General features: G+C 43.4%; 1 protein-coding gene across 1 annotated transcript in view; it reads left to right on the top strand.

Moving 5' to 3' along the window:
* ugt8 (UDP glycosyltransferase 8) overlaps nucleotides 1–14,662 on the top strand; it is a 142,840-nt gene that overhangs the window by 62,937 nt on the left and 65,241 nt on the right. The window contains exon 3 of the mRNA XM_068039520.1: nucleotides 10,671–10,747. Within this exon, the coding sequence (XP_067895621.1) occupies nucleotides 10,671–10,747 (77 nt within the window). The remainder of the gene's footprint in view (nucleotides 1–10,670; nucleotides 10,748–14,662) is intronic.

Here is a 14,662-nt window from a genome sequence, read left to right as displayed (position 1 = left end):
CTGGTCCAAGTTACTTCACTCTGTTCTAGGAAGGTACTGGCCCCAAATGTGGATATTTTAGTACACTAGCACTGAAAACCAGAATAAAAACTTGTATTGCAGTTTTTAAATTATTGTTCGGCATTAATTTTGGTTTCCCACTTCCAATTTACTTTTTCTCCTGGGATGTGGTCCTGCATGAGCCCCCAGATTTCTGTTAGGGTCAAGTGAGGAGGGGTTGAAGGGCTTCCCCCTTTGTCCTCTCCTTGTTTGACCACAGCAGCTCTAATTCTTTAAATGGATGTACTGTCCAATTCGGTAGGTGTTTGATTACTTACTTGCTATGCTCATAAGAACCAATCTGACAGGTTTCCTCGAGTTCACAAAAAAAGAGGTTAACTTTATTGTACCTAAACCAAACTAATAAAAATAATAATCTACACGCCAACTTTCAAACACAAACACACACACACACACACTCTGGAGGTTTACTCTCACGTATAGGTTAGAGTGGGGAAAGATAGATCGGTTGAGTTAGCCCATAGAAAAAAGGAGTATACAGTCTATGAAGTTTGGTAATTCGTCTGGCTTCAAGCTGAATTTGGTAGTCCTGAGGCTTTTAGTTTGAAGAGGTAGATGACTGGTTTGGTGGATCTCTTGGAGATAGCGAGGCAGATGATTTCTTCCAACAGGGTTTTTGATTGCAGCCAGAGTATGCAAAGGTGGTCAGTCAACGTTTAGAGTTCGAAGCTTGTAAGCTGAAATGGAGAGAGAGGGGCACCCTCACTTGGTTCTGCACGTCAGAGTCCAGAAGCTTCTCCTCTGCTACAGAAAAAACACCAGATTAAAACCACAGATGGGGAGCGGCTTGTCACGTGACATTGACTTAGTGATTCAAACATAGCAGTTAGCACTTTCTCGTTAAAAGGAAGGTAGTTGGTTCTTGCTAGGAAATGAGCAGACCGTTTGTTTCCCTCCTCACAGGTCTTGCAATGTAGGATACAGTGTTGCAAATTAGGTGGCCATCCTAAGCTGCTGGCAGAGTCTGCCTTTTATTTGTTTTGTAAAAATTTCTTCAAAAACTCTGAATTCAGTTCTTCAGTCAGTGGATTAAAGAAAATTATCATTCAACAATGAAGTTGCTGTGATGCTGCATGTTTCAGAATCTTTGAAATGCAGAGTCTGTGTGTGTGTGTGTGTATGTATATATCATAAAAAAGTCAAAAACTTTTAAGCACAAGGCTGATATGAAAACAAAAGTGAGGGAGGCTACTTTTTGCGGTGGGTGGTGAATGTGTGGAATCCAAGTATAGGGCACTTCATCACGTGGAAAATTCAAAAATTGTGTTGCAACTGGGCAATTGAGAGTCATTAGTATTTAAGACTGACTGGATTAATTTCCTATGTTCCTATTAATCATTGTTGAGATGACAGGTTTTTACTGTTGTAGAAGTAAAAGCAGAAAATTCTGAAATACTCAAGTCAGAGAAATGGAGTTGTGCTTCAGGTTGATGATCTTTCGTCAATTCTGATGAGAGGTTACCACCAAAATGTTAATTCTGTTTCTTCCTTCACAGATGCTGCCTTGGTGTTTATTTTATTTCCTGTATCTGTAGTATTTTGATTAACGGTTTTGTCTCCCATATGCCACAGCACAGGTAATGGACTGGTTTAGCATTACATTTTCTGCAAGTTGGGTACACTTATCTATTCTATCTCTCTTTATACTAAAGTACCAAAAGCAGATATCAGCTGAAGATTTTTTAAAAATCATAATGACTATAATGCCTAAGCGATGCATTTTTAAACTGCAGCGTGTTACGTATGCTTTTGTCACTGTGGCATGTGGTGCGCAAGTTTATTTCACTAGCTTGACAAATGTAACAAAAAATTAAGCAATTTGTTTAGTCGTGACTTTGTAGAAGGCCCTTTAACAGTGTCACAAGATTTAAGGGCCTAGACATTGGTTCCACTGGCACAAACTCAGCACAGGGAACCTGAGCCATTGGCCTGAGTTACATTTACATGAGTGGCAAGCTGTGGCCCCTTCTGGGCATCCCCTGACAGCTTGTTGGCAAAGAGGACTTGAATTTTCGATCCATGTGTAGCTGGCAGCAGCAGCCCTCAAGTAGGAATGAGGGTGAAGCAATCGGAAGAGGAAGGTGTGTTCAAAGTGATCAGGGCATGAAGGAGGGGTGAGCAGGAGGGGGCCAGTAGCTGTCTTTGTCTCTGAAGTAGAGACAAGAGGAGTACTCCTGCACCTCTTGGCTCCATATTTAACTTTAACTGAGTACTTTTTTTAAGCTTACCCTGTTCGTTTGTCCACCCTGAAGGTACTGCTGTTTACACACATGTAAACTGCAGCACTGGCAGTATTCAGGACAGCTCAGTTTAGCAAATAGGCTGTCAAACAGCCATTGGGAAAAGTGATAATGCTGGTTTACCAATTTACCAATATGGCAGGTAGCACACTTCCAGCATTATAATGAACATGCAGGCTGTGCCAACCATATTGGATGCTTAGGTGCCACATTATGTGTCTGAAAAATGGTTGCAGCACCATCAAATTTTTGAGTTAAGGGGTTTAAAGACCAGTTGTTAGAATCATGTCTTAGCCTAACTGTATTCAAATGAATGAATTGCAGGAACCAGTTCAATTTGAAAGTACGACATGGTATTCATTATTGAGACATGATGCAAGGCGGTTAGGACTGGGGACTGAATGTTCCAGGTTTTGAAGTCGACAGGAAGGATTGGGAAACTTAAAAGGGGAGGAGTGGCCTTGGTGATTAAGGATGAAATTCCATCAATGTTGAGAGAGGATTAATTAGGTAAGCAGGCAGTGGAGACTTTATGGTTAAAACTATTAGAAAATGATTTAACAGCAGTGGGAGTTATCAGCCTGCAAAAGCAGCTGTGAAATGTATAAATGTAGAGATTGAAACATATTGTAAGGTAGAGTGGTTTTAATGGGTGATTTTAACTTCATTTGATTGGGATAAGCAGATGAACTCATGTCAAAGAGTGAATTTCTTGCATGACCAAGACATTTTTCTGCAACAATATGTCCTGGAGCCAACAAGGGGCAAGCTGTATTTGATTTAATAATGAGTAATAAGCCAGTTTGTTAATGGCCTAGCAGTGCATGAATGTTTATCTAATAGTGACAATTATATTATGAGTTCAATTTTGTTTGAAAGGGAGAAACCCAAAACAGCTACGAAGATTCAAAATATGGTTAAAGCCAACATCAGCAGGATGAGGCAGAGACGATCAATAGTAAAGTGCCAGAAGATCAGTGGGAGGTGTTTAAAAGAAGAATCTGCGATGCAGAAGCAATTTATACCCCTAAGGGAGCAAGAGTTCTAATTGCCAAAAAAATGTTTAAATGACGAGGTAAAGGGACTACATAACACCTAAAAGAAAAATCATACCAAAATGCAAGAAATAGCGCAAATTCTGGCAAATGGGAGAAGTAGAAAGAACAGCAGAGTGGCAAAACAGCTAATAAAAGTAACAAAAACAGAGTATGACAGCAAACTTGTAAAGGATATCAAAATCAATACACTTTTTACTTTTATCTTGGGAAAGAGAGGTTATTCAAGAGCAATATGTGTCCCTTACAAACTGCAAATGGTGATATTGTAAATGAAAATATAGAAATGCAGACATAGTCATACAGCACAGAAACAGGCCCTTTGGCACATCGTGTCTGTGCCGGCCATCAAGCACCTAACTATTCTAGTCCCGTTTTCCAGCACTTGGCCCGTAGCCTTGTCTGCTATGGCATTTCAAGTGCTCATCTAAATACTTTAAATGTTATGAGGGTTCCTGCCTCTACCACCTCTTCAGGCAGTGTGTTCCAGATTCCAAACACCCTCTGGGTGAAAAAGGTTTTCCTCAAATCCCCTCTAAACCTCCTGCCCCTTAGCTTAAATCTATGCCCCATGGTTATTGACCCCTCCGCTAAGGGAAAAAGTCTCTAACCTATCAATGTCCCTCATAATTTTGTATACCTCAATCAGGTCCCCCCTCATCCTTCTCTGTTCTAAGGAAAACAACTCCAGCCTTTTCAGTCTCTCTTCATAGCTGCAATGCTCCAGCCCAGGCAACATCCTGGTGAATCTCCTCTGCACCCTCTCCAGGGCAATCACATCCTTCCTATAGTGTGGTGCCCAGAACTGTACACAGTACTCCAGCTGTGACTTAACTAGCATTTTATACAGCTCCACCATAACCTCCCTGCTCTTATATTCTATGCCTCGGCTAATAAAGGCAAGTGTCCCATATGCCTTCCTAACTACCTTATCTACCTGTGCTGCTGCCTTCATTGATCTATGGACAAGTACACCAAGGTCCCTCTGACACTCTGTACTTTCTAGGGTCCTATCATCCATTGTATATTCCCTTGCCTTGATAGTCCTCCCAAAATGCATCACCTCACACTTCTCAGGATTAAATTCCATTTGCCGCAGCTCCGTCCATCTTACCAGCCCATCTATATCATCCTGTAATCTAAGGCTTTCCTCCTCACTATTTACGACACCACCAATTTTTGTCATCTGCAAACTTAGTTATCATACCTCCTATATTCCTGTCTAAATCATTAATGTACACTACAAACAGCAAGGGTCCCAGCACCAATCCCTGTGGTACACCCCTGGTCACAGGCTTCCACTCGCAAAAACAACCCTCGACCATTACCCTCTGTTTCCTGCCACCAAGCCAATTTTGGATCCAATTTGCCAAATTGCCCTGGATCCCATGGGCTCTTACCTTCTTGACCAATCTCCCATGCGGGACCTTATCAAAAGCCTTATTGAAGTCCATGTAGACTACATCAACTGCTTTACCCTCATCTACACCTCTAGTCATCTCCTCGAAAAATTCAATCAAGTTAGTTGGACACGATCTCCCCCGACAAAACCGTGCTGACTATCCCTGATTATTCCCTGCCACTCCAAGTGGAGATTAATCCTGTGTCTCAGAATTTTTTCCAATAGTTTCTCAATCACTGATGTTAAACTACCGGCCTGTAATTACCTGGTCTATCCCTGCTACCCTCCTTGAATAATGGTACCACATTTGCTGTCCTCCAATCCTCTGGCATGTTTAATAATTATTTTGTGTCCGTATTTACTGTAGATGATAGCGTGCCAGACATCCCAAGGAAACTAATTTTGATTCAGGGATAGGGTTCACTATAAATGTAAGCAAATTAACAGTAATGAAGAAAATAGTGACACATCCCCAGGACCAGATGATTTCCATCCTGTGGTTTTAAAGGCAGTAGGTGAGAACATTGCAAATGCCCTAACTATAATCTTCTAAGTTTTTCTCAATTAAGGAGCCATTGCTTTGGATTGGAAACTTGCACATGTGTCTCTGCTATTTAAGGAAGGTGAGAGGGGGAAACTAGGGCATTACAGACCAGTTAGCCTAACATCTGTTGTCGGAAATTACTAGTCTATAAGGATAGTAGTTGAACTCTTTGAACACTTTGAACATTATCAGCCAATCAAAGAATCAGACTGGATTTGCAAAGGGTAGGTCATGCCTGATGAACCTGATTTGAATTCTTTGAAGAGGGGACAGGGGAATGTATATGGATGTTGTTTGTAAGGACTACAAAAGGCATTTCATAAAGTCTATCATGAGACTGTTGGCTAAAGTTGAAACTCTTGGAATTGAAGGAAAATTATTAACCTGGTTAGGACATTGGCTGAGCAGCAGGGCACAGAGGAAGGGCAATAGGCAGGTACACTAATTAACAGGATGTCTCGTGGGGGCCCTTATTCGCAATTTAAAGACTTGGATGAGCAGGACATGTCCGGTGGTGTCCCACAGGGGTCTGTGTTGGGGCCTCAACTATTCACTATTTATTAACAACTTAGTTGATGGGATAGAAAGCCACATATCCAAGTTTGCTGATAACAAAGGTAGGTGCCATTGTAGACAATGTAGTCGGAAGCATAACACTACAAAGTGATATCAACAGATTATGTGGTCAAAACTGTGATAAATGGATTTCAGTATGGGCCAGTGTGAAAACATTCACTTTGGACCTAAAAAGGATAAATCAGAGTATTTTCTAAATAGTGAAAAGCTAGGAACAGTGAGATCCAAAGACACTTTGGGAGTCCATGTACATCGAGCATTAAAATGTCATGGGTAGATTACAAAATAATGAAAGCTAATGGAATACTGGTCTTCATATCTACATGGGAGTGGATGGCATGCTACAGCTATGCAAAGCCCTGATTAGATTACACCTGGAGTACTGTGTTTGGTTCTAGGCATTGTGCCTTTTGAAGGATATATTGGCCTTGGAGGGAGTGCAGTGTAAATTTACTAGAGTAATACCTGAGTTCCAAGGGTGAAATTGAATCGATAACACACACTCCGGTTGTGTTCCTTGGAATTCAGAAGATTAATGGGTGATTTCATGGATGTTTGCAAGATATTAATGGGAACTGATGGGGTAGATAGAAACTGTTTCTGCTGGGGCATAGCCTAAAATTTAGAGCCAGACTTCTCAGGAGTGAAGTCTGGAAACACTTCTACACACAAAAGGGTGGTAGAAGTTTGGAACTGTCCTTTGCAAACAGGAGTTAATGGGAGGTGAGTTGCTAATTTTAAAGCTAAGGTTGATTAGATTTTTGTTAACCAAACATATTGAGGGATATGAGGCAAAGTTGGGTATATGGATTGGGTCACAGATCAACCATAATCTCGTTGAATGGTGGAACTGCCTTGCGGGGCTAAATGGCCTACTTCTATTGCTATATTGGAGTATTGTTTGCTGCCTCCAAAGTGACAGGAAAAATTGAGGGTGAAAGCAAGTCATATTTGCATATACTTGTGTAATTTGCTCAGTTATATATATATGACGAGCAGTTATTTTTGAATATAGCTATTGTTTGTTCTAAGCCAAGAAATCCTGCAACATGACGGTATTTAGGAGCTGAAATCGTTCAGTGAATTGAATCCTCAATGAAATCCATCTGCCATGGTTTTGCCTGCTTACTTAATCTGTTTTTGTAATTTTATGCCTTGATCTGACTATTCCACCACTCTTAATGTCATCGGTAAACTTTGAATATATGGCTGTTTGCTATCAAAGTCATTAGCAAAACTGATCGGGCACCCTGTGGTCCACAGAGGGGGCCCCCCAGCAGCATTGGCTGCCCCCTCTAAAACTGTCCCCCTGCCCTACTCTCTGACCCCCACCCCCCCTTGCCTATTGTCCCTGGCGAGTCCCAAACCTCACTAAACTTCATAAAGGGCAGTCGATGTCCATTGTCCTCTTCTTGCTGAGTGCAGTGCCAGCAGTGGCCACTGCTTCTGGTGGCGCTGTTGGCTCTCTGGCCATCAGCTCTTGGAGGTAGGATATCCTGCCTCAGAGGGGTGGAAGTATCGACCGAGGCCATTTAAGGGCCTGGCCCACGCCAAATCTCAGCATAACTTCCAGGACCGGCGGAAGCAAACTCTCTCCTGACATTTTAGCCAGTGGGCAGTGCCACCACCTCAGCATAAAATTCTGGCCTGTTTGTAGCAGGTACCCAGATTATGAAGAAAGGTATTTTCTTGTTAAAATACTTGAAAACCTCACACCACAATTATCCATTACGCAATCCTTTTGTGATTAAAAGTCTTAAACTTCTCCCAGTAGCAATGGGTTAGATATCCCAGACCTTTTCAAAAGTTGGCGCCCTCTCTGCTCACTTGTCCCAGTACTTCTGACCTAGACGTCAGTGGATAAGGCAATTTCTGGTAATCCTGCTGGTCTTCTATGCAAGCTTCAGCTTTCAAGACTTTGCAGCCTTTTGCTGTATCAAGCTTCTTGGAGCAGGTCTGCCTCTCTCTCTCTCTCTCTCTCACTCCCTGATTCTCTTTCTCTTTTTTTTTTGTGCTCGTGCTCTCACCCCCCCTACGCCCCCCCCCCCTCCCCAATGGCACCCTCCCTCCCTCTCTTCTTACAGCCCGCCTTGAGGCCACAACCACTCTAGCAGCTTGTCTGCCTTCAAAAAATATGTTAAATGTATCTGGACTCAAGTCAAAAGCTTACTGACCTGTTCCAATAGGCAGAGTCCAGAAGTTTGGTTTCACAAAGCCACCTGGGCCTTGTTTCCAGGTGTTAACAGCTGCTTGGTAGATTTGCATTTCAGAATCACTGACTCCTTGTTTTATGACGCCAAAGTCTGATTGGGGGGGGGGGGCAAGGTGCAAAACCCATTGTTGTTAAGGTATTATCCCTGCAGTCTGTTTACAAAAAAAGTTTGATTTTACTTGTTCTTTAGAGTGGATGTGAGGTCACCTGACCTTCCAGACTCCACCTTAAACTTTTAAAAATCTCCATTTTTAAAAATGCCATGGTTATGAACGCTGGACTTTATACCATCGTGTCCATGCCCGCCATCAAGCTCCTATCTATTTTAATCCCATTTTCCAGCACTCGGCCCGTAGCCTTGTATGCTCTGGCGTTTCAAGTGCTCATCTAGATACTTCTTAAATATTGAGGTTTCCTGCCTCTACCACCCCTTCAGGCAGTGTGTTCCAGATTCCAACCACCCTCTGGGTGAAAAATTCCTCATCCCCTCTAAACCTCTTGCCCCTTACCTTAAATCTATGCCTCCTGGTTATTGACACCTCCGCTAAGGGAAAAGGTTTCTTCCTATCGGCGCCCCTCATAATTTTGTATATCTCAATTTAGTACTCATCTTCACTACTTCACTTTCCTCTACATTAAATTTGTTAGCCCAAACCTACCACCATGACTGTGCTTCCAAAGTCACTTAGTCATCACATTTGAACATGCTCCCTACTTTTGTGTTGCATGCAGACTTTGATCAACATGGATTGTATAAAGCAGATGTTTATTTCCTTAATTAATTTGTTTTACTAGGTCATGTGGAGAACTCGTGTTTTAGTATTGTGGAGATGGATTTACTGAAGGACTGAAGTGATTCCGTAGATGGGCGGCGCAGTGGTTAGCACCGCAGCCTCACAGCTCCAGTGACCCGGGTTCAGTTCTGGGTACTGCCTGTGCGGAGTTTGCAAGTTCTCCCTGTGACCGTGTGGGTTTTCGCCGGGTGCTCCAGTTTCCTCCCACAGCCAAAGACTTGCAGGTTGATAGGTAAATTGGCCATTATAAATTGCCCCTAGTATAGGTAGGAGAATTGAGGGAAGGTGGGGATGTGAGAGGGTAATGGGATTAATGTAGGATTAGTATAAATGGGTGGTTGTTGGTCGGCACAGACTCGGCGGGCCGAAGGGCCTGTTTCAGTGCTGTATCTCTAATTAAAATAAATAAATGGAATCCTTGGCAGACAAAGAATATTTTGTTATTTGGAGCCAAATTATGCTACATATTAGATTACACATGCATCCTTCCAAGTTACATTTTTCATATGTTCACATCTTCAGGAAACTGACTTTGTTTTAGTATTGGGCACATAAAGCTTCAGAATCCATTTTGGTAGCCATCCTAATTTTAGTAATGTGTTGTCAAAGCAAGTGCTAACAACCATTCCAAGTGGTGGTTTCTGAAGCTTGTTCCTTTATTAAAAGAATTGAAATGGAAAGTGTTTTCTTTCATGTGTTAAAAATTAAAGTTGGAGCCCATAGAATAAAAGGGACAGTAGCAGCATGGATAGTGGTGAATGGTTGTTTTTCTGACTGGAGGAAGGTAAAATGACGCAAGGTATTGTGAACTGTGGAGGATAGTGATAAACTTCAAGAGGACGTAGGCTGGTGGAATGGGTGGAGAAGTGGCAGATGAAATTTAAGTGTGAAATTCATTTTGGTAGGAAAAATGAGAGGCAATATTAGATAAAGGGTACAATTCTCAAGGTACAGGAGTAGAGGAACCTGGGGTATATGCGTACAGATCATGAAAGGGTGCAGGACAGGTTGAGAATGTGGTTAATCAAGCATGTGGGATCCTGGGCTTAATAAATAGGGGCATAGAGTGCGACAGAAGGGAAGTTATGATAAACTTGTATAAAACACTGGTTCTGCCTCAACTGGAATATTATGCCCAATTCTGAGCACTACACTTTAGGAAGCACATGAAAGCATTGGAGAAGGTGCAGAAAAGATTCATGAAAATGGTTCCAGGGTTGAGGAACTTCAGCTACATGGATAGATTGCAGAAGCTGTGTATCATCTTGGAGAAGAGAAGATTAATAGGAGATTTGATAGAGGTGTTTAAAATCCTGAGGGATCTGGAGTTAGAGAAGATGAGGAGAAACTGTTCTCGTTGGTGGAAGGAACCAGAGGACACCGATTTAAGGTGATTGGCAAAAGAAGCAACAGCGACATGAAAAACCTTTTTATGCAGCAAGTGGTGAGGATCTGGAATGTACTGCCTGAGTGTGTGGTGGAGGCAGATTCAATCTTGGCTTTCAAAAGGGAATTGAATAATTATCTGAAGAGAGATTTTGCACGGCTTTGGGGAGAAAGCAGGGTTTAGACCAGGTGAGTTGCTCTTGCAGAGAGCTGGCGTGGACACGACAGGCTGAAGAGCCTCCTTCTGTGCTGTAACCATTCTATGATGGGTAAAGTCATAAGCTAAGTCTGTAGATGCTTGATTACATTTTACTATTCCTTATTGCAGCTTTTTCAGTTTTAAGTACAAGTATTTTCATCGCATTTATACAGTAAGACATGTACATATTTGTGTTTCCTAGGTATTCTGGAAAGAAACCAGTCAATTTGGGCAATAATACAAGACTTGTGGAATGGATGCCCCAGAATGATTTGCTTGGTGAGTAAACCTTTGAGGGATTGAGGGTGGGGGCATGGGGGGAGGTTCATATAGAGCAGAAATACAGGCATGGACCTGTTGGGATGAATGGCCTGTTTCTGCACTGTAAATGACTATACTTCAAAAGTAATTCATCAGCTATTAAGAGCTTTGGGACACCCTGAGGTTGTGAAAGGTGCTGTATAAATGCAAGTTCATCTTTCTTTAAGTACTATGTATCCAATTGCCTTTTGTAGGTTTATTGAATCTGCTCCCACCACCCTTTCAGCACCATTCCCCCCCCGCCCCCCAGTTTTGCTCAATTCTTCACTCCAAAACTGTCGGAAGTAAAGCCGTCAAACTTTACAGTGCAGTGCACGTTTCATGGAGGGAGCAGATGAGACAGAGGAGCTTCAGTGGACTGCCAATTTTTCCCAAAATCTTGTAGAGCCCTGCTCTGCTGATGGTGTCGAATGTCTAGAGAGATCTATGAAAGTAAGGTAAAGAGGTATACTCTGTTCCCTACACTTCTCTTGTAGCCGGAGCAGATCATGTCGACAGTAGATCTGCCGGCACGAAACAGCACACTGCTTCCAGGTACACTCAGTCAGCAAGTAAATGGAGTCTTTCAAGTATGACTCGAGCAAAGGCTTTCCCCATGGTGCTAAGGAGTGAGATTTCCCCCACTCTGTTTAGCATCATCTTTTCTATGCTCCTGACCTTTGCCTTCCCTGCAGATATGGAAGAAGTCTGTTTGCACACTAGGACAGATGGCAAGCTCTATAATCTGTCAAGGCTGAAAATGAAGACAAAAGTACATCGTATCCTCATCAGAGAACTCCTCTATGCTAATAACGTTGCGCTGCTCACTCACATGGAAACTCAACTGCAATGACTTATGGACTGTCTCTCCCATGCCTGTAACTTGTTCTCCTTGTACATCACCAAGAGTGGCTCGGTAGCACCATTATTGACTGGGCTGGCCTAGTCGTAAAGGACATAGCTGTTAGACTGGGTCTGCGACAGGTGGTGAGGGAACCAACAAGAGGGAAAAACATATTTGACCTCGTCCTCACCAATCTGCTTGCTGCAGATGCATCTGTCCATGCCAGTGTTGGTAGGAGTAACCACTGCACCATCCTTTTGGAGATGAAGTCCCATCTTCACATTGAGGATACCCTCCATCGTGTTGTGTGGCACTATCAGCGTGCTAAACGGGATAGATTTCGAAGAGATCTAGCAATACGAAACTGGGCGTCCATGAGTTGCTATGAGACCATCAACAGCAGCAGAATTGTACTCAACCACAATCTGTAACCTCATGGCCTGGCATATCCCCCACTCTACCATTACCATCAAGCTGGGGGATCAACCTTGGTTCAATGAAGAGTGCAGGAGGGCATGTCAGGAACAGCACCAGGCATACCTCAAAATGAGGTGTCAAGCTGGTGAAGCTACAACCCAGGCCTACCTGTGTGCCAAACAGCTTATGCAGCATGCGATAGACAGAGCTAAGCAATCCCACAACCAACAGAACAGATCTAAGCTCTGCAGACCTGCCACATTCAGTCGTGAATGGTGGTGGACAATTCAACAACTAAGTGGAGGAGGTAGCTCCACAAATATCCCCATCTGCAAAAGGTAAGGCTGAAGCATTTGCAACAATCTTCAGCCAGAAGTCCCCAGCATCACTGATGCCAGTCTTCAGCCAATTCGATTCACTCCACGTGGTATCAGGAAATGACTGAAGGCACTGGATACTGCAAAGGCTATGGACCCTGACAACATTCCGGTAATAATACCGAAGACGTGTACTCCTGAACTTGTCGTGCCCCTAGCCAAGCTTTTCCAGTACAGCTACAACACTGGCAACTAGCAATGTGGAAAATGTAGAAATACTTCAAGACCTGGACAATATCCAGGCTTGGGCTGATAAGTGGCAATGAACATTGGCTCCACACAAGTGCCAGGCAATAACTTTCTCCAACAAGAGAGAATCTAACCATCTCCCCTTGACATTCAGTGGCATTACGATCGCTGAATCCCCCACTATCAACATCCTGGGAATTTCCATTGACCAGAAACTGAACTGGAGTAGCCATGTACATACTGTGCTTACAAGAGCAGGTCAGAGGCTAGGAATCCTGCGGTGGTAGCTCACCACCTGACTTACCAAAGCCTGTGTACCATCTATAAGGCTCAAGTCAGGAGTGTGATGGAATACTCTCCACTTGTCTGGATGGGTGCAGCTCCAACAACGCTCTAAGCTTGACATCATCCAGGACAAAGCAGCCCACTTGATTGGCACCCCATCTACAAACATTCACTCCCGGCACCAGTGTGTACCATCTACAAGATACACTGCAGGAATGCACCAAGGCTCATTGGACAGCACCTTCCAAACCCGGGACATTTATTACCTGGAAGGACAAGGACAGTGGCTGCATGGGAACACCACCTGTAAGTTCCCCTCCAAGCCCCACACCATCTTGACTTAGAACTATATCACTGTTCCTTCGCAGTCGCTGGGTCAAAATCCTGGAACTCCCTAACAGTACTGTTATTGCACCTACACCCTAAGGACAGCAGCGGTTCAAGAAGGCAGCTCACCATTACCACCTTCTCGAGGGCAATTAGGGATGGGCAATAAATGCTGGCCTAGCCAGCGACACCCATATCCCATGAATGATTTTTTAAAAAAAAACTATAATAGTCAAGGAAACCGTGGTCATGGGACAAGGTACTGCATCTCTGACCCGATCACACTAAATAACACCCCACTGGACTTGGTTAGCAAATTCTGCTACTTGCGGTCCACGGTGACGGGCAATCTGTCTCTTGATGCACAGCCAGATACACATATAGGGAGAGCAGCTAAAGCCTTTGGCCGACTCGCAATAACGCACTGACCCTTCAGACCAAGTTGATGGTTTATAAGGCCTGTGTTGTCAGCATCTTGCTGTATGGCTGTGAAACATGGATGATTTACAGCTACCAGGAAAAGAAGCTCAATAATTTCCATCTTCACTGTGCGACGTATTATGGTTATATCCTGGCAGGGCAAAATTACAATGCGGCAGTCCTGTCAAAGGCAGAACTCCGAAGTGCGTTGGCACTAATCAAACAGAGGTGGCTGCGTTGGATTGGACACATCTGCAGGATGGAAGACGGTCGCATACCCAACGACTTTCTGTATGGAGAGATATCCGGGGCCAAGCGGCCAATGAGGCGCTTGAAGCTCTGCTTCGAGGATGCTTGCAAACGTGACATGAAGGCCCTAAATGTCAACTATCATACCTGGAAGTCACTAGCTGGCGAAAAAGGGCAATGGCGATACATCCTGTGGACTGGTGTGCACTACCATGACAACCAGTGGCGACAGCTGTTTGTCAACAGGCGCCAACACCAAAAACAGCAACTCCATGTTAATTGGCAGTTTCACGTGCGACACTTGTGGCAGAACCTGCGCCTCAAGGATTGGCCTTCATAGCCATCAGCAAAGGTACATCAAGAGAAGACACCCTACCTATCATCTTTAGTGGATGGAATGATACCAACCAACCCTTTCAGGCAGTGCATCATAACGGACTTTTTTTTTTTACCTTTTTCCCCATATCACTTATGGTTCTTCTGCGAGTCACAAATCTTTGTCCTCAGGTTACTGACCCTTCTGCCACTGCTAATAGAATCATTAAGGAGGAACTATCAAAATCCTTTATGATTTTGAACCGCTCCATTAAATCTAGCCTTAACCCTTCCTCCTTCAAGGAGAGCAACTTCAGCTTCTTTCAGCTGTTCACATAACTGAAATCCTGCATTCCTGGTTCCTTTTTAGTAAATCCTCTCTGCACTCAGAGCTTGATATTCTTCATAAAGTGTAGTGTCCAGAATTAGAGACACTACACTAGCTTAAAGGCCTACCCGGGTATAAAATTG

The sequence above is a fragment of the Heterodontus francisci genome, chromosome 1 (assembly GCF_036365525.1).
Source record: "Heterodontus francisci isolate sHetFra1 chromosome 1, sHetFra1.hap1, whole genome shotgun sequence".
Taxonomy (NCBI): Eukaryota; Metazoa; Chordata; class Chondrichthyes; order Heterodontiformes; family Heterodontidae; genus Heterodontus; species Heterodontus francisci.
The sequence above is the reverse complement of the archived record's forward strand: the minus strand, read 5'-3'. Positions and strand labels throughout refer to the sequence as shown.